At 34.2% G+C, this 20,442-nt stretch overlaps 3 protein-coding genes and 1 pseudogene across 4 annotated transcripts; 3 read left to right on the plus strand and 1 right to left on the minus strand.

Annotated features, from left to right (window-relative positions):
* Positions 1-191: 191 nt before the first annotated feature.
* On the minus strand, positions 192-3,266 carry LOC105643303 (endoglucanase 25 pseudogene; annotated as a pseudogene).
* A 1,114-nt stretch (positions 3,267-4,380) lies between these two features.
* LOC105642589 (uncharacterized) lies at positions 4,381-12,448 on the plus strand. 2 transcript variants are annotated; one of them, XM_012227462.4, is made up of 14 exons: positions 4,381-4,741; positions 5,079-5,216; positions 5,736-5,817; positions 6,047-6,123; positions 6,648-6,754; positions 7,098-7,218; positions 8,081-8,197; positions 8,269-8,360; positions 8,666-8,732; positions 8,890-8,968; positions 9,057-9,148; positions 9,514-9,657; positions 9,920-10,067; positions 12,231-12,448. In XM_012227462.4, exons 1-13 carry the CDS (start codon positions 4,550-4,552, stop codon positions 10,058-10,060), a joined length of 1,449 nt encoding a protein of 482 aa, XP_012082852.3. In that variant the 5' UTR covers positions 4,381-4,549; the 3' UTR covers positions 10,061-10,067; positions 12,231-12,448. The 2 variants fall into 2 exon arrangements, with proteins under 2 accessions (XP_012082852.3, XP_089577782.1); XM_089721656.1 differs by lacking the exon at positions 12,231-12,448 and adding an exon at positions 11,182-11,343.
* A 4,776-nt stretch (positions 12,449-17,224) lies between these two features.
* On the plus strand, positions 17,225-18,196 carry LOC149496485 (uncharacterized). Its single transcript, XM_089722164.1, has one exon. It carries the CDS (start codon positions 17,529-17,531, stop codon positions 18,069-18,071), a length of 543 nt encoding a protein of 180 aa, XP_089578290.1. The 5' UTR covers positions 17,225-17,528; the 3' UTR covers positions 18,072-18,196.
* A 356-nt stretch (positions 18,197-18,552) lies between these two features.
* LOC105642590 (uncharacterized) lies at positions 18,553-19,567 on the plus strand. Its single transcript, XM_012227464.3, has 2 exons — positions 18,553-18,779; positions 18,951-19,567. The coding sequence occupies exon 2, from the start codon at positions 18,966-18,968 to the stop codon at positions 19,278-19,280; it is 315 nt and encodes a 104-aa protein (XP_012082854.1). The 5' UTR covers positions 18,553-18,779; positions 18,951-18,965; the 3' UTR covers positions 19,281-19,567.
* Positions 19,568-20,442: the final 875 nt, after the last annotated feature.

Raw genomic sequence — 20,442 nt, forward strand, 5'->3', positions numbered from 1 at the left:
ATATAGTTTCATCTTTAAGTGGGGATGATACAACTTTCATGAAAATCAATGCAGTTATATCCATACTGGATACTGGAAAGTTTTGTCCAGAAAATCCTGATCTGATAACAAGTCAAATTTTCTTGTGAAGAAATGAGTACTATAGAAGCATCTCAGTATCTGATAGTGTCCAAGGTGATGTAGGTGGCGATTCAAAATGGACGAATTGCATAAAATATCGTATTCTTGTCAATTTCAGAAGAGTTTCCAGGTCCATCTGATAAAGCTACCAGTGCAGCAACAAGACCTGCATTTCCTGCAATGGTTGACTCTGTGTAATTGTAATTGGAACGGATATCCTGGAAATCATCTCTTTGGTCAGGACCGCCAACCATGGCTCCAACAATAATATTTGGATTTGGCCTTCGAGTATTTCTCCATTTCCATCCTCCTTCACAGCCATACTTGACCTTATCGTTCGGAATTGAAGCGCCTCTGTGGTGCACATGCTGTGGAAAATGATTGCCAAATCCTACAACATAGCTAATACTCTGATGATTTTTTCCGAGGATGTAATTAATCTGCTTTCTCGCCAAGTCCCGCAAAGTTTCAGTTGTGTAAAAGTTAGCCCCACATTGCCATCCTGAAACCAATTTGCCATCAAGATAATCACTGTAAAGGATAGCCATGAAAGCTGCATTCACTATATATTGAAGAGGCCGTGGTCTCCTATTGTTTACTAGGATCAATCCTCCTTTGGTTCGATGAAAGTATGGGAAAACCCGTAGATACGAACACATGATTTCTTCTGTATGTTTGTGAAATGTCCTCAACATTTCTTCATATGGGTAGCCATAACCCAGGAAAATTCTCATACGGCTTAGAAGCAACTGAGCACCAGCATGCTTTTTGTCCCAACTAAGTATACCTCGACTCGGGCCTCCCCAGAAAGCATAGTCTTTTTTTGCCAGGTCCGGAGAGGTAACAAGTTGAAGATAGGAAGTTTTTCCTGTTGCGCAATACAACCAAGCTCCACTCCAAACAAACTCATCCCAAAAACCACTGGAGTTATAGAAAGTTGAGGATGGATCTGAACCGCCTGAATAGTTTTCACCTTGACCTTTTGTAGCAAATCTAAATAACAGTTCAGCACCATGGACAAGCTTCTTCGAATAGTCAATGTCCTTGAATACAATGGACGCAGCAGCTAATGCAGCAGCAGTTTCTGCTGCCAAGGCTGGGCAGTTATAACATGTGGTTGCTCGACGTGGGTTGTTATCATCAGTGTCAATATCTTCTGGTCGCATCCAGCAATGGAGATCATATTCTCCCCCAACCTGTGAAGCAATACTACCAATTGAATCCTTAGATGAGGAGTTGAAGGTCTTGAGAAGGTAGTCAGTGCCCCATTTAATTATGTTCTTGACGTGATCTAATTCACCAACAGCTTCATATTTTGCGCTGTATTCGATCACGCTCCAACTCAACATGGTGATGGAAAAAGATGTAGGTGAAGTGTACTTCACTGCACTACCAGAGTCATAGTAGCCGCCAACTATTTCATCCTTCAAGCATGAGTCACCTCTCCATGAAATATTATTTTCCTATGGAAGTTTTCCAGCTGCATGCATGCATGGAGCACAAAGAGTGAGAAGATTATCAAGAATTAATGATATGGACGATTAAATTACATTTGGATTCATAAAATCTTATCAAACATCAATAATCAATAATATTTTAAAAATGGAATATCCATTTCTCATCGAATATTTAATATATAGTGTCCAAAATGAGAAAGTAGTGCTGTATTGCTAATATTAAAGCATTGATTTTGGAACTTAATATCAAATGAAATCTCTAATACGGGAATCATTCAACACAGAATATGTTGGCTCCTTTCTAAAAAAAAAAAACACAGAATATGTTGGCATTTCCTTCCTGGCGGTAATTTTCACAGTGTATCTGATTTCATAGCGCTAACCTAAACGAATAGAATAATTACAGATGAATGTACAAAAAGAACTTAATTACGTGAACCGAAAACTCAATATTGCTATTAAAATTAAAAGAATTTAGTTTATTGAAGTAATAAAATTATAAAATCATATGATTAAGTTGTGATTTAATTAGTTAATTGATCAGGGTGTTGTTTATTAAAGGACCAAACACTGACAACTTATTAATCTTCAATATTTCAATTATAATTTTGAAACATTAATCACTGAAACTTGAAATGATATTCTAAATGTTAAATTTATTAAAGGAAATACCCGACTACATGAAGTATAAAATTATAGTCAATAATCGATTGTCATTGGTGAAAATTAATATTATTCTTGTTCTTTTCAATGCAAACACAAAAATACTCTAATTTAAATGTGCAAGTCCTTCCCATTTATTAAATATCCGGTTGAAGTGGAAGTACTTGACTCATTTTTGGACCATCCATGTATTAAACCAATCCAATAAGAAAATTTTTTGAACAAGAGTACTCCTATTAATATTCACCAAGAAAAATTATGATAGCTTTTCTAATTGATATTCGAAAAGCCAAACGCTAAAGATTAATTCTTAATTATTCATGCAAATTGGCCTGAATTAATATTTTATGGCCATTTTACTATCGTCGGAAGACATACAAGCAAATACTCTGGCGCTCTGAGTTTATTTTCCCCTTCTATATTATAATTTTCCTTAAAGAAAACTATAAAATGGGATAGTATAACTTCCCTTTCTACTTCCTGATTACCAGTTGAAAATAGAAGAGAGCCAAATCAACAGTGCACTCCTAAAAGAGACACGGAGAGAGAGAGAGAGAGAGTACACTGTTGAGCGTCAAAGAACATGAGTGCCTGGTGGAGAGCAACGGTGTAATTATCAGGGCCTGCCGGAGGATGGTGGCGGTGGCTACGGAGGACGACTGTAACAATGAGGGAGAAAATACCTGCGAAAACAACTACTAGTAACAGAGTTCTGACCACGACGCAGTTCACGTAATTATTAATTTTCTTCCTCCTCTTCTCAATAATCTCCTGCAGTGGCCTCAACAGCCAGCTCTGCTTCACCTCCTCGGACGACAGTTGAAACGCTTCCCTGTCATCGTAGCCATCATCAATAGACGAAGCAGTTACGGTGGTCACATCGAAACTACCACCCCATATATTTCTCACCGCCATCGTTTTATCTTTGGGTGTCCTCTTCGTTTATTTGAGGCTCTCTTGGTTAATTTGATACTTAAAACTGGCAAGTATAATACTCTGAAGAGACCCAGTAAAATAAAAATGGAATCAAGCTGTCGAAATCTCATGTTTATCAGATTAAAAAAAGAAAGGGAGAATTAATATGAAGACCATATACAGAAAATCGCATACCATTTTTTGTAACATTATTATCATCCTCGCATTTATTGCCTTCTCGAAAGAGACGGGTATCGATTGATTTTTTTTTTTTTTTTTTTTTTGGTTACAGGGTCTTGATTGCTTTTGTTTGGTGTATACATTTTTTTTTTTTTTTTGAAATTAATGATAAAGAAGGATATGACATATGAGTGTTTCTTTAAGAAAGAAGGATATGCACGTATTTTCATTGGAAAAATAAAGACACAAAATAGTAACATTATTTTAAAGCTTTATTTGGAAATGATAGAAATGAAAATAACGGAGAAAGAAAAATAATAGAAAAAATAATAATTAGTCAATTATTTTTGTTATTTTTTTTGTTTGGATATAAATTAAATAATAAATAAAATAAAATAAAATTATTGTCTTTTGTTTAGAAAAAGGTAAAATTTTAGATAAAAAATATTAAACTTAATAATTACATCCTCACTTAAATAATAATAAAATATATAAAATTGATTAAAGTTAACTTATCAATTGAGGAATTCACCAAAATTATTAAAAAAATTCAGGCTGTTTTTACTCATTAGACATTTAATAAAATAAATGAAAATTTCATTTTTTCATTATTTTCTTTCCAAATTTAGTTTCCGAGATTTAAAATATATAAAGTTAGATAAAAATAAGTGAAATATTATTTATTTTAATATTTTTTCTTTCCTCCAAACAACAAAGATTATCTTTCGCAGGATAATTGATATAGTTATTTTCCTTCTTAAAAAAAAAAAAAAAACTTGTATCTAAATAAAGATTAAATGACAATTAATTATAGCTGGATGTGCAAATAATAAATATACATTCACTGTATATCTTTACTAGGCTCGGTTTGAACCCAAGTCAATGATTAATTTTTTCTAGAGTAAAGGCTAAGTTTGAATAGTCTGGCAACAAGTAGATTATCCACTTAAAATACATTATGCAAATCTGTTTAATATTCAAACCTGTTAAATTTGTTCGAAAGAATTAAAAAATAGAATAAATTTAATAAATTAAAAAAAATAAAATTGATGCGAAGGTGGTTGGTTTAACCAAACGTTCAGTCCAGACCTCAGCCGAAACCGTTTGGTCGGTCAACCCAGTGGTAGAGTGCCGCTCGAAGCAGTTGTTCCTCGCGCCATCTATTGACACCAGAACAAGAAAGAGAAACCAAACATTCGGAGAGAGAAGGAGAGATGTCAACTCTGATCGCAGTGACAGAAGATGAACGACGGCAACCTCTTCTACTCCATAATGCTCCACTTTCAAATGCCAACGAACGCGAGTCAGAGATCGTACCTTCCTCATCATCCAACGAAGCAGACGCACAGCCGCCACCTAATCAACGTCTTATTTCTCTTGACGTATTCCGTGGACTCACCGTCGCGGTACGGCCCTAATATCTCAATTCCATGTTCACTTAAACTTGATTTTGATGAGATGATGACAATTTTTGGAAGTTATTTTTGGTGTGTCATCAGGAGTTAGGATATATATGCTGTGTTATTTGGTTGTTGTTTCTGATTAGCCAGTGGAAATTAATATTGAACACTAATTGAGTGTTATTGAAATCCCAAAATGTTTAAGCTTGAGTACTTCATTTGGTTAATTCTTATCTTGAAATTAATTAAAGAATAAAAATGATACATTAATCGCAGACTCGTTTAAGTTTTTTTTGCCTCTTTGGTCATCCATTCATAATAATGCACCTGTTATTTATTACAGCTCATGATTTTAGTTGATGATGCCGGAGGAGCTTTTCCTTCCATTAATCATTCCCCATGGTTTGGTGTGACACTAGCAGATTTCGTGATGCCATTTTTCCTCTTTGTTGTTGGTGTTTCTATCGGTTTGGTATTTAAGGTGAGGGAATTTCTTTGTGAATTGAGCTTGCCGTTCAATTATGTTATGTAGTGTGTCGGTGAATATGTGTCATGTAAGCTGGTTAACTTGTTGATGCTTTTTTCAACTTTCTAACCCTTTGCTACAGAAATTGTCATTGTTGATTTTTCCTTTTTTTGCATATGAGATCAGAGTAGCATTGCTGTGTGAAATTATTATAGCTTCATTTTTATACACAATGGATAGAAATAATTTCACTATTTGACAATAAAACCTCTTTTTTAAACTGTCTGGTTGTGTGCTTCAGCTGTGTCTCCTAATTTCTCTTAATTCAATACTGTTTAAGGATGTATGATAATGGAGAATATTCAACACTGTGGTTCAGTTCCATTTAAAAGTGGAAGATAATAATTAGGAACTGCAAGTAGTCATATGAGATGAACCAGTGCTGGAGTATAACTATATATGTATGTATACTTTGGAGATTCTTTGAAGCAATTCAATTAATTTTCTTCAGCCATCATACATGATTCTGTGCAGAAAATATCTAGCAAAACAATTGCAACCAAGAAAGTCATACTGAGGACAATTAAACTATTTCTTCTGGGTTTGCTGTTGCAAGGTAGGTTGCCATCTGCTATAGGCATCAAGATTTTCTACCATTGCATGTAAGATAACTGACTTAAAAGTTCTCAACAATTAATTTAAATGGTATCCAAATGTTTTCCATCTGTGTAAGTGAATGCTGCTCGCTTGTTTTGAGTATGAGAGTTAATTATATACTCCTTTTACTTATTTATGCAGTGCTGATAAAATTTGGAATTCTGTGTTTCTTATTTGAATTTATAAAGGTGGGTATTTCCATGGGCGAAACCATTTAACTTATGGGGTTGATGTGAGCAAGATACGTTGGATGGGTGTACTACAGGTAGCATTCTTAAACAATCAGTTGCATTAAGTTTGGTATTTTATTGGCAGACTTTTTTCCTTGAGTGATCACTGCTTTGTTAAAGGTGCTTTGTTCTTTGTATTCCCCCAATGCTAGTTCTTGGTGCCCTTATGCTGTCGGGATCTTGATTTTGGGGGTAATCGGGCACTATGCATGTGGTGGGTTTAAACTTTAGAAATGGGGTATGCATCTTCCATGTTTTAAGCAGATGTTAATTTGTGGAAATGAATTTTGGAATGATGAAGATGGGCCAATGAGTTGTAGGAGATTAATAGGCAACATCATGAGCTCTGAGTGCATGAACTAGTGAATAATACATGCTTAGACTGGAGAGCACTTTATATAAAATTTCATCTGACATGAATATGTATAGTTCTTCCGCATGGTGTCATTTCTGTTTGATTTGTTTGTTTTTGTTATGACTGGCAATTTAGATGTGACTACTGCTGCAGATATATGCTCTTATAAAATTTTCAAGTTTATCTTGCACTTATGATTTACAGAGGATTTCAATTGGGTATTTCTTCGCTTCAATGTCAGAGATCTGGCTTGTGGACCATATCATCGTTGACTCTCCTTTAGCTTTTGTGAAGAAATACTACGTTCAGTGGTTAGTTCTATTACTTGGAAGTTATACCATTTCTAGTACTGTATGGTGTTCTACTCATAATTTATGAAGGATTGTTCTAATCCAAATGTATTTTCATTTTAAAATTCCATAAATTTTGATTGTGTACCTGCACTCTAGGTTTGTTTTATTATTTATTGTAATTTTAATTCGTTACAGTCCTAAGGCATTTTGTTCGCATCAATGGCAAAATAAATTATACCTTTCTGTTTAGTGAATTTTATAAAAATGTCATTAACTTTGAGTTACTTAAGTCAAAGTCATTTCCATATCTCTCGTTTGTTTGACCTTTTTGGAAGCATATAACTTTTTTTTTATTTTGCAGGATGGTTTGTTTCTTACTGTGCTTATCTTATATGTGCTTATTGTATGGTCTTTATGTTCCAAATTGGGAATTTGAAGCTCCAAGCATAAATCTGTTTGCTTATGGATCTGGTACTCAAAATGTGAGTTGAACCGTATGATTTTTACACTTACTGAAAAAAAGTTCTATCAAGTTTCAAATTCACATTATCCGTCATGTAACCTTATACCATCAAGAAAGATCTTACACATTATCAGTCATGAATACTTAGACCATCAATACAGTTAATTGTGATACATTCTCCATCATGAAATGTCTGGTATCTTATTTGAGCTATCTGTTCTACTATTGATTATCTGTCCGTACTTGAGGATGATACATTTTTTGGTTGAGTTATGATGCATTATTTGACTATTCAATGAATATAAGTTTGTCCACCATTTTCTATCTTAAAGAGGGTGTTGATCCTTTCTCTAAATGACTGAGTGCATTTTGTTCTTGACATACCATTTCAGTTCTTTTATCATATCTTTTCAAGGGACTGCACATTATAAGCTAGTAGCTTTATTGCTTTCTTGTTTGGAATATGCGATTGTTACCTTGTCTGCTTTCTATTTATTGACTGTCCATTATTTCAAGCACAAATTATTGTTTGAATGTAGTCCTTGCGGCTAATTGCAATGTCATGCAATTAAACATGTTACAGAAGTTCTTGATACATTGAACTGCAATCAGTTAAACTGTTCAGTCTTGAACACTATCAAAAGTATGTTCTGACAAGATTAAACATTGAAAATCAATTTTCTTTCTTGAGAAGAAGTTTATGATGTGAGAGTGATATAACTGCCAGATATACAATGTTAGTTAATTATTGAAATAAATAAAACTTTATTCTTCAACAAGTCTTTCTAGTTTGAACCTTTAATTATAGTTCCCCTCCTATCTTCTTTTCTTTAGAAGCCTCTCTATTTTATCGAATTTAAACCAACATACATGATTTCTAGGTGACATGTGGAGTGAGGGGAAGTCTTGAACCACCTTGTAATGCCGTTGGCCTGATTGATAGATTCTTTCTCGGTGAACATCATCTGTATCAGCGTCCTGTGTACAGAAGGACAAAGGTGATTCCCTGGGTTAAATTTAAGTGTTGTTTCTTTCATATGAAAGACCTTGACCTTAATTTTTCCTATAGCAATGCAGTGTGAATTCTCCTGACTATGGACCTATGCCACCAAATGCACCTGCATGGTGCCTCGCTCCATTTGATCCTGAGGGTCTTTTAAGGTTAATGCTGCCTTTGCTTCTCTGCTTCTTCACTGTCTGTACTATTTACTAATATATATCAACTTACCATATTTTGACTTTAATTTATGGATATGAAAGACCTGTAGACGTAGTTTATGAATCACATAATCCGATAATGATGAAAAGAAACGGGAAGTTGATCTTCATAAAAATTCAATGTGTGAATTAAGCAAGCCAGGGACATGTTTTTTTGGGGTTTTGCTCAAGTTGATATTTTGATAATGTTTGTCTTTTAGGTATTTAAGTATGATTACTAAATTGTTTTGATGAACAAATATCTCCAGTTCCTTGATGGCTGCTGTTACATGTTTTTTGGGGTTGCATTTCGGGCATATAGTTGCTCATTTTAAGGTATGATACTTCTTGTTGTTAGGGGTATGTACACTTTTACAAGCTAATCACTTTCTGTTCTTTAATCATGATTCATATGAAATGCTTGTACATGAGTCTTCATGAGGCAATTTGATGGATTCTGTTTATAATACATGTTCATACTCATTTGCTGCAGGACCACATGGAGAGGGTGCTCTTGTGGACAATGTCTTCTTTCTCTTTGCTGATTACTGGATATGTTTTGGAACTGCTTGGTAATTTCTTATTAGAATAATCTCACGCATCAGCAATTTGTTGAGGAGATTTGCTGTTTGCCCCTAATAATGGTTGTGAATATTGCAGGCATTCCTTTTTCTAAACCACTGTATACATTGAGCTATATGTGCATCACAACAGGAGCATCAGGCCTGCTTTTAACTATTTTATTTTATATAGTAAGTTTTTTGTCCTATTTTATTTGTTTGTGCATGTATACATTTATGCATGGAGGTAATAATTCAATGTGCTAGAATCCTTGTCAAGAAACAGATACAACGTGACTACTTAATTGACTCATAATATGTTTCTGCTGTGAGGTACTTGAAGGGAAGCAATGATCATATCTGTCTAAACCACCTAATTTGATAACAATACAATAGTCCACTTGAATTTTTTCTTCTCTCTTCTGAAAGTGATACTAATTACTTTGTGGATCATCCTTTCCCAAGTGAAATTGTTATGAAAAGAATAGGGAACTGAGATTTTGGATACTGTACAGCTATGAGAGATGTGTCTTCCTATTCAACCATATGTGGTGCAGGTTGATGTCAAACATTTTAGAAAACCCGTAGTGATACTTCAGTGGATGGGAATGAATGCGCTCATAATATATGCTTTGGCTGCCTGTGACCTTTTCCCAGCAGCCCTGCAAGGTTTCTATTGGCAATCAACTGAAAACAACTTGGTAAGGCATTTATTCTCTTTTTGGCTCTTAGTTCCAATAATCTCTTACACTGGCGCCACCAAATAAAAAAAAAAAAAAAATCCAATTATGTGCTTAAATTCATTATTTGTCATCTTGGAAAGAAGTAATTTGGGGTAAATGAGCCTTGTGTGCTGAATTATGAAGGGAATTCTTTAGCTTTATATTGAACGTGCTGAAAATATGACGGAATGAGATGTTACTTGATAGTTTATAGGCTGACTTCACCAAATATGACTTTCAGGTTAATGGCACAGAATCACTGTTGCAACACATGCTTCATTCTCATAAATGGGGCAAACTAGCTTTTGTAATTGTGGAAATCCTTTTCTGGGGCCTAGTTGCTGGTTTTCTACACATGAAAGGCATATATGTAAGACTGTAAAAGCCAGGTAAATATTGCATGTTCCTTGTGAATGACACAAGCTTTTATTTGTTACTTTTTAATTACCTTCTGCATAGTCACACACTTGACGTGTATGCTGCCTGTGAATAATACCATTTACTCGCTGCCATCGGCATTGTAACCACCAACACCGTCTTCCTTGCTAGATAGTCGTTTTTATCCACCGTGTATGATCTCAACACCCAAAACCTTTGAACCCCAATGGAGTTAGGATTTTTCTTTAGAAGACTATTAAGAGATTTCCTTGCCCCATGTTAATTATTTAACATAAAGCTTAAGCTTTGTGTTTAGCTCTAGCTTCTAGCTGCCTTGATCAGTGATTCAGAGCTCCATTGCTTCGGGAATTTTTAGTTTCTAAAGTTTTTGTGCAATCTGAAATTTTACGTAATGGGAAACAATTAGTGGCTTAGCGACTATTGTTCCTGGATTCAGTCGGAATCTGACTGTCTAAAGTTGTTATAGATAGAGACTAGACAATTTTTTTGGATTGTTTCAACATCAAGTCATTCCCTTAATCTGGAAAAGGTGGTAAAATGACAAAAGCAAAATATCTATGACGGATATTGGTATTTGATTGTTTATAACTGGCGATGGAGATAGATATGATATCAGTCCAAAAGCTAGAGACAGAACTTACAGCTACTCCAATGTCCAATCTTCTGCTACTTATGCAACAGAAAAATAAAAAGGGTAAAGAAGGGATAAAAAAAAAAAAAAAAAAGATATGATTGAGATCAGGCAATAGGTTGAGCATGTGGGGACCAAAGCATATAGATTATTTTTCATTGTTGATGGATATCGTGACTCTTACAAGCATCTAACAGTAACAAACAAAGAGGTGAGGTGCGGCATATGATCTAAATTTTATGTTTTCTCATCAATTTGAAAAAAAAAAAAATGCTGCATGGGTTTGTATCCCTTTTTCTTAATGTTAATTTCATGGTTAATTTTTATTACGATACTAGGTTGTTTGTTAGTATTAGGTTTTAGTTATATGATCGAAGTTTCTAATTCCAGGTCCTAGTGATTGAAGTCCGTTAATTATTAATGTCCTATTACCTTCGCCTCTCCTGAAATAAAGGGTCTATTTGGTTTTGCAGTTCTTATGAGCCAGTGGCTTCTAGTTGGTAAACGGTAGCGGTTAATCGACAAATGCTGGTGTTTAGTGAACTTTTGATAGCAATTGCTATTAAAAAGTAAAGAGGGACAAGTGTTTCTATATAGTTTGATCTATATATATATAGGGAATATATCATCTTTTATTTTAATGTGTTATATAAATAAAAATATTAATTAAAATTAAAAAAAATATTTAATAGAAAAAGTATAATTTTTAATAATTACAATAAAATGATCATAGAAAATATTAATTTGAAAAAAAAAAAGATTTTATTAATAATTATTTTTATCAGGTTAATTAAGTTCAAATAGAATATAAATATAAATTAGAGAAACTTGTAATCAGCCGGCTGATTAAAAAGGTTATCAAATATCTATTAAAGTTTTCTTTTAAACAGTGCTAGTAAAATTCACAAGCATAGAGACACCAGCACGGTCACATGCACTAAAGCCAAATTTTGGTGCGAGCGCCCGCTACTTTCTTGGACAATCATTCACTTTTCACACACAAAGGTTTCTTCCCCCACCCCCCCCCCCCCCCCCCCCAAAAAAAAAAAAAAAAAAAAAAGGCACTTAAGAGACATAATCAATGAATCAGTTTACTTAAAACTGGGAAGTTTATCCATTTACTGAGGTGGGATTTTTGAATTCAAAACTGGCAATTTTATCATTTACTCAAATCGGTGAAAATAATTTAACATCCATCTTAAAAGACAAATGTTAAAAAGAAAAAAAGTAGTATCCAAATATCAATTCCTGTCTTTGCGTCAAAAAAAAGATCAAGATAATTAAACTGACAATAATAGCTGTGCAGATTAAAGGTTGCTACTTTAGTACATTTGGTGTCTTCCCTTCAAAGATACATTTATTAACTCATTGTTTTAGCAAAAGAATTTTATCTTGTAGTTTCCTTTCCGCCATGAACTACTTTGCTCTTAATAACTTTGCCATCTTCAGATTCCACTATCAAAAATGCTGATGTGAAATCAGAAAAGATCAATATAATCTTGTCTTGGCTTCTTCACTGCAGAGCTCCTTCAAATCATCCAAAGGAGCAAGAGCGAGAGAGAGAGATGGCCAGTGAGAAAGGTAATGCTGAAGTGACGAACATCCAAAATGACAGCAACCATGAAAATTCAACTGAATCCTCAGTTCATAGCAAGGCATTGACTACACATGGGTTTGGAAAAGCGCTTGCACATAGAGCACTCTACGGATCAAGCAGCCGCAGAGCTGGAAGCAGAAAGGTTAGAAACAATAACATTGACGCAAGAACATTGCCTAGTAGACTAAGTAAGGTTTCTTTGGCTGATGAAGCAGAAAATTAGTGGAAAAACTGCTTCATTTTTGAATTTAATACGACTCTCAGCTAAATAATAGTATTTACTCTTTAATGATAGATTGTATAAATAGTTCTGCATGTTCTGTTATATTTCTTCTTTTTATATATTTCTTCGACTCCATGCACTGAATAGAGAAAATATAATAGTTCAATCTCTGACTGCCAGTCTCTATTGCAATCAGGCAAGGCAACAAGCGGCAACCCCAAAAATTTCAATTACACTATTTATATTGTTATATATAATACCTATATTATATTTATCAATATATTGTTATTGGTTCATATATTTCTTAATTATTATAAATTTATTAGGTATAACATTAACTGTATGGAATTCAATTGAATTTTGTATTTTAAACTGGAACATACTAAATACAGTATGTCATTTCTTATCTGGTTTCTTTGGCACAAATTTAGTTGGATATGTGTGGATGGAGATTGGGATTCAAATATTCTAATCTTAAATTTAGTTCTCTAAGTGCAAATAAATCATCCTAATCAGTTTGCTCTTAATTTATAATTAGTTACTTTTTTTTAATAGGAAAAGAAAATCTCAACTGAGAGGAGTTTCTCCCGTCTCCTTATCGGATGGAAACTTTTTCCCCTAGGACATAAAAATGACGATGATGGTTCCCTGATTGTGATTGGGATCGCGATCCAACCTTCACGACCCGACTGAGAAGGGTTCGTTTCTCTATGAAATGGTCAACGACTGAGCGTTCTGATTACGCAACGGCAGATCATTATTAACGACAAAGTTATAATAAAGCGATTTTCCATTTTCGTTTAGTTCATCATCGGAGTCGGTTGCATCTGCCCAGAAAGAGGCAGAGAAGCTACGCCGCCGTTTCCCGTGGATATTTATCCCGTTTGTTACCCTCCTCAGCCATAAATAATACTAACCTCTTTCGACGAAACCGTAACTTGCGCCACAGTGCTGGTTGCCGTTAGCCAGTTACCGGCTACTCCGATAAAATGCGCCCAGCTTTGAGAGCTGCAAATGGGCTGAACTTGGACTCGAGATATTGGGCCTTTCACAGAGAATAGTTTCCGACCCATTTCATTTTAAGATTATGAAAACAGAGGCCCATAGCTCATAAACCTTGGATAAGAAAATCGTACAATTACGCAATCATGGAGACAAGGTAATTACTCACTCTGAATTTGATCAGCGAAATATAAACTATTTTCAGTTTTTTTTTTTTGACAAAATTTTCAACTTTTACCATTAGAGCATGCATGAATTAGAACCATCCTCTTACTCTTGATTTTCATAAAAGGCAATCATTATCATAACGAAAAAGAATAAAGGGCACAATTGACAATAAATTCAATAGTTCTTGTAACTTTAGTCTCAAAATATTCCTAGATGCATAGAGGGCTTTGGATAAATCTATGTGATTCACATGATGTCGTTTACACATGCATATATGCGTCTATATCTAAATCCAATTGGGTGTTGACGTGTTGTGTTGTCATATGTTTACAAATTTCAAATCAATTGATGTCAGAATTCTGTTCTAGCACTGTTAGAAATTCTGATCCACATGCACAAAACACACTTTGTATAGTATTTCAGTTTCAGATGGATAAGAACCATTATTCATCAAAAGGCAGGAGAGAAGGGCCCTATATCCAACTTCTTGTACTGATGAATGGATACAAATCACACGATTTATGGACTTGAGTTTTACAGTCAAGATTGGTGTTCCAAATAACTTCAAAACATATATTAATCCACGAAATATCTTAAACGTGTATTGAATTTTTTTTTTTTTAACAAACTGTTCTCATTGCTCGAACTGATGTCCTTCGTCCTTCAAGTAACAAGTGAAATAACGTTATCTTGGTTTAAAACACGATTTCGATGATGAATACAAAATATATAAATCCTTGACACATACCCATTAAAATTTCAGTCTAATAATATCCATCAACTTCAATAATAATAATAAGAAGAAGAAGCCATTATTGCCGTCCAATGTGAGCCTCCACCTCTTCTGAAAGTAACACCTGAGTCAATAATTAATGTCTATTGTTTCTTTTTCTTTTGTCCCCCAAGATTTAGCTCAAGCATGCCTCACGCCAAGAATAATCACTCTTATCTTGAACGAAATTGTTGACAACAGCCGAAAAGTGTTACGCACCACCAAGTAGAAACAAACCAGCAAGTGTACAGGGTTGACCTTACTCCGAACAGATTGATTAATAGCCATTCATAAGCTCTCGGTATTAAATCATGTTTCTCAGTGGGGTCATTTCAAGGATTCTATAATATCTTGTGATGTTTTAAAGTAAAACTGATATGATATATGGAATCATTGATTCTTCAACCTAAATTCATAAACAGCTTGTTTAGAACATTCCTTAATTCCATTTCTTCGAACGCTTAACCACCGTTTGCTAGAGCCATCATTAAACCCAGTGAAATTTTAGTATTCTAATTAATATTCTTTAAAAAAAAAATATCTCATCAAACGAGAATTTCTCCGAAAGGGGAAAACTGATAATAACAGAAGACAGATGTGATAGAACACAACAGGAATGGTACTGTCTTAAGCATCAATCTCTAGATAGCTATACTTAGGCACAATGTTATCTTGTACGATTTGTCGTATTAGGCTACAATATCTTAATGTATATATCCACCACTCTTGGACTAGAGGTACGTAGACATTGGCGTGCCAAAGTTTTATAGAAAGTCACTGATTGTAAATACCCTAGCACAGCTGCTTGACTCCTGCTTACTATTAATTAATCACCTTTTATGTGATTAATCATGATTAAATTTTGATTTATCTCTTAAATTTGTCTTTTTTTGAATAATTAATTTTCTTGAAATGGTGCATGTAACCTGTGGAGGACCAGTTCAGTACAGAATGACTTTCTCCGACTGCCGGAATCTAAAGTATGCATGATTTGACACCATGAAGCAAATGGTGGGAGACTGGGAGCTGCGCAAAGCAAGGGCTATACACTCTTTAGCCATCTTTTCAGAATTTTCACACGGGATTGTCAATTATTGAGCAATGCTATCACCAGAATATAAAGAACTTCCAAGCATATAATATATAGATAGGCCTAGGGTAATTAATGGCCAAACAATTCCATCACCAATCACTATATAGAACATGGACCTTGATTTATGACAAAGAAATATCATAGGTTATTTATTAAACTTAAAATTTATAATTGATTTGGTGTACGTACGAATACATCACCAGCGGTAGATAAGTGTTTCGCGTGAGGATAATAAACATGAGAACCCCAAGGTTGGTGCTGCTCGTTTTGCTCTCTAACTTGTGGAACTACTCAAGGACAAGGAGAGACAAAAGTGACGTCGTACGATTTTAAGTGTTAAGTTCCTTGTCAGCAAGTGTCAAACTCCAAGATAAAGAAACAATTGTTACCCAAAATAAAAAAAAAAAGCCTGTATAATAATTTCAGAAATAAATTTCAGTGGAAATAAAGGAAATGTCAATCAAGCTTAGATTGTGGGAAACACTGTGATCGTATGATAAAAAAAACACGCCCCACCAATGTAAGGGTGAAGGATGCGAGTTTGTCCATGAGCACGTTCAGTGGCCGACACCCTATCTTGTCAGTTAATGAGCCAATTGCAATTTGGAGTTAGGACTTAGGTAAAAGAAATATATGTAGAGAGGACTTTCTCAAAAAAAAAAAAATATATATATATATATATATAGAGAGAGAGAGAGATGTACCACGTGTCAAATATATACACTAGGTAAAGTACGTCAAATGGTTCGTACTAATTATCTAAAATGAATTCCCTACTATGATTATCTAATAAAATTATTTTGTACAAATGTAAATATATTAATATTTTTTGCATTTTCCTAAAAAAATAATTTTACGCATAAGTAAAAAAAAAAGTAATAAATTATAACATTTTTTTTAATTCAATTAACTATTATTTGGTATATATAATTATCCAATGTAGACAAATATTTTTTATTATATCTTTTTATTCGTTAGAAGGTTCAATAAACTTAAATAACACCAACGGAAGTGTTACCACCTCAATCCCTTGAAGGGTGAGAATATAAGTTCGATCTCCGGGAAATACACTGTATTAGAAGGGTTAAAAACCTTTATGCTCCATGGCTCGAGAGGAATTTCACCTCCCAAAAAAAAAAAAAAAAAAAAAAAAAAAAAAGAGATAAGACAATGGACTATACAACATGAGGCCCCTCCTCCTTAATTCACTAAATTGATGAAAATTTGTATAATCTAAAGGACTTGAATTCCCACTTTTTTTACATTAATAACAATACCAATTACGTTAGTATCCGATTGGTTTTTCTTTATTATACTTCACTTTCACTTTGTCACGGCAAAAATATTAAATGGATTATGATAATGGTGCAGTAGCAACATTTCTCTTTAATTTGTGTCGCTTTATCTCTTTTTATATATCAAGAGAAAAAAAAACAAATCTACCTTATGGATAGGATTTGTTTGGATGCTTTAGGATTTGAATACATGCCACGTTGCCATATAATGATATGTAACCAATTAATCAAAAAATTGCGCACACGTACATAGACGCGGGTTGCTCTGGTAGCACTCCCCTCGTGTTGTCTCGTTTCAATTGATATATCCATCACGACGTCGTACAATTACTTAGACACATCACACCTGCTTTGCTTCCATTTTGGATAGAGGAAGAGGACAAGTGAACCTAAACCTTAAAGCATTCAGGCACTTTTTTTTAGCCTAACCCTTATGTGCCACCAATACGATAGGCTTGCTTGCTCACGAAATTCTTCGATAGGCAACTTAAAACCAACACGTGCACATTAAATCGTTACATAGAACAACCTTAATTTCTACCTATATGATAGCATTAATTTGTGTTAATATATATTATTACTATTATGATCTCCGTGTCTATAAATATAGGGTAAATGCTCTTTTACTTCGCAAAAGAGACGGTCCTTCACTTCACTTCAGTTCACTAAAATGGCAGCTGAGACTTCATCTCCATCCCAACCATCCGATAGGAAGCCTTCCGCCCTGAAATTATTTGGTTTTCCATTAACTGACCACGACGATGAAATCCGAGACAAAACTGAAAATTGTTTAGAGAGCAGGAAATTCGAGTGCCATTTTTGCCGGCGAGCCTTTGCCAACTCACAAGCATTAGGAGGCCATCAAAATGCACATAAGAGAGAGAGGCAAAGAGCGAGAAGAGCACAATACCATTGCGATCGACGCTTGCTTGCAGCTGCTCCAATTTTGAGCTCACATGCCATGAAATCAACGTCGTCTTCTTCCATTATTTATAATGGAGGATTTATTAGAAACATTGGTGTAGCTGCTAAATTTAGGCCATCGACGTCTCCCTTGCTGCTTCCATCAACTCCTCCTCGACTTTATGTTGCTGCGCAACCGTTTCGAGTTATTGCTTCAACGCCATCATCCTTCGTTGAATTTCCTGGTAAATTGATCTCTGACGAAGATGCAGGGATTGATCTTTGTCTTAAACTTACGCCCTCAGTTTAGTTCTCTATTATAAGAGTTCAAGCAGGCAATTTTTTTGTTTTTTATTTTAACGTGAGTTGTGAATTTATTCAGCTCCACCTGTGATAATTAAGTCTGTCATTAATTCAATAATTTTATATTCAAAACGCTCCAGTATTGAAGTTGATGCAATGCGACTTTATAAACCTTTTACATTTTATTAAGAAAATACCCTTTCAATTAATTTTTTTTTATAATGTATATTTTAATTTTATAAACATCATACATCATCAATAAAATCTTAAAGGAGAAGGAATACAAGAACCCAATTTATTAATTATTAATTAATATTGCCGATTCCACTGTCCAAGCGCATACTTTAAAAATTGTCATGTGACTAGCGAGCAGGAAAGCATCTTGCAATTCTAAGCTGTTTCATAGCATATTTAATTTCAAATTACCTTTTAAGAAATGACAGAGAATAATTAATTAATTAATCAATTAATTAAATCTACATCATAATAATAGGAAAACACAGAAGCTTTTGGCTGTCCATTTCCTCATAAAAAAAACCTTCCAGCTAAATTATTTTCTTTTCATATTCATTTTCCCTTTTTTTCTCAAATTATTTTTTAATCAAATCAAAAATAAAATATTTCATCGAGTAATGAGACCACAACCACTTCAACACAGAGTTGCAAAGAATATGGAAATTTATATTGGTTAAAAATCCCAAAAGCCTAAATAAAGGTTTATCTCTATCCTTCTGTTTTGCAGTTTTTTTTTTTTTTTCTTCTTCTACGATAACTGCAATATTTTTATTTTCCATCTATGCCCTTCGCCTGTTTCATAGCGTCACATTATAAACCCTAACATTTCTTTTATACATTTCTCTTCTCTTATCTTGATCTCACCATCGAGGCTACGATTGTCGATATGGACTCGTACGGTCAAAGATCTTACGGCGGTGACCGGAGGTTCGAGATTGTAAGCGGGAGGAGTTTTGGAACTAGCAATCAGATCTACGCCACTAGACCGCAATCTCCCGATCCGCCGTCTATTCCGCCTCGCGCCACCAGGCAGACTCGTACGACGTCAACGCCCTGGGGTTTTAGCGATCCAGAGACAAAGCGGAAGAAAAGGATTGCCAAGTATAAAGTTTACACAGTGGAAGGCAAAGTCAAGACGTCTTTGAAGAACGGGCTGCGTTGGATCAAGAACAAGTGCTCAAAGATCATCCATGGTTACTAAGAGTAATTTGACGGCACTGATTAATGCACGTGGCAAGGGTCCATATCAAGTGGTCCCCTGTGCGAATGTGGCAGTATACTTTAGATTGGGAAATGGTAAGCTAAAGCTAGCTTTGGTTATTGTCTATGTTAAAAATGGTGCATCCTGTGAGTATTGGACCTTTGGATTTCCTTTTCTTTTCTTTTTTATTTTATTTTATTTATTATTATCAAACTGAAAGGATATATTGGTCTCATTTTGTCAGTCAATAGAATTTTTGATATTGGAAAGTAATTTTAATAGGTGAATTTTACTAGTTAATAATTGTCATTTTCATTTGATTTGAATTTTAATTAAAGATTAATACTCGCTAAGCAAGAGATGTGTGCCACTATTAAATTCATAGCCTAATCCAACACTAATGTCTATGGTTGGATTTGGTCAACTTATACAAAACTGAAACCACATCAATTCAACTTATGATTATAGTCTTAGTGTGGTTCAGTTCGTTTGCGGACAGATTGAGAAGTGCGGTTCATGAATAGTGAATACCCAGATTAACGGCTTAGCCCATTAAAGTTTGGGCCTGTGATTGGACATTGTTTCACCAATGTGTTTTTGATGCAGTTGGCGGCATGACTCATGAGGCCTGGTCCTAGAGTGTGTAAAATGACCATTAGTTGTCCTTAGATTTCAACATCTTTTTTGACCATGCAAACATGATTACTCGCTCTGTTATAAGTTATTAAGATTTTTACACAACAATTAATTAAATAATTAATTCTTTTATATTATAATAAAATTAATAGTAATTTTATAAAGTTATTATTTATCTCAAAACCTTGAATTCCATCAATCGAATTATTTTTTTTAAAAATATGAGACATCGAAAGTGATGGAAAAATATAATTTATTACTTTTTTAAAAAAATTGACTAATATTTTGAAATAGAGGGAGTAATATGTTTGAGAATTTGAAACCCGGTCTGTTAACACTATAGTTGAAGCTTTTCTCTTTAAATTTTCTACCAATCAAAACTTGAAAAGAGTTACTAACCAACCTTCCATTCTTTTCTTCCCATTCATATGTTATTCTTTTTTAGGTTTATAATGGAGAAATGGGCCCCGATGAGGGTGACCACACCAAGTAAAGAAATGAACTCCCAAAAGAGAAAGAGGCCCGT

Source organism: Jatropha curcas, chromosome 5, assembly GCF_041381405.1.
Source record: "Jatropha curcas cultivar XTBG-Jc1 chromosome 5, XTBG_Jcur_1.0, whole genome shotgun sequence".
In the NCBI taxonomy this organism is placed as follows: domain Eukaryota; kingdom Viridiplantae; phylum Streptophyta; class Magnoliopsida; order Malpighiales; family Euphorbiaceae; genus Jatropha; species Jatropha curcas.

Bases quoted from the DNA above. Each gene is read 5' to 3' on its own strand.
- LOC105642590 (XM_012227464.3), top strand. From the start codon at position 18,966: ATGGACTCGTACGGTCAAAGATCTTACGGCGGTGACCGGAGGTTCGAG.
- LOC105642589 (XM_012227462.4), top strand. From the start codon at position 4,550: ATGTCAACTCTGATCGCAGTGACAGAAGATGAACGACGGCAACCTCTT. The intron at 8,969-9,056 runs GTAATTTCTTAT...TGAATATTGCAG, and splicing joins ATATGTTTTGGAACTGCTTG to GCATTCCTTTTTCTAAACCA. The intron at 9,658-9,919 runs GTAAGGCATTTA...TATGACTTTCAG, and splicing joins AATCAACTGAAAACAACTTG to GTTAATGGCACAGAATCACT.
- LOC149496485 (XM_089722164.1), top strand. From the start codon at position 17,529: ATGGCAGCTGAGACTTCATCTCCATCCCAACCATCCGATAGGAAGCCT.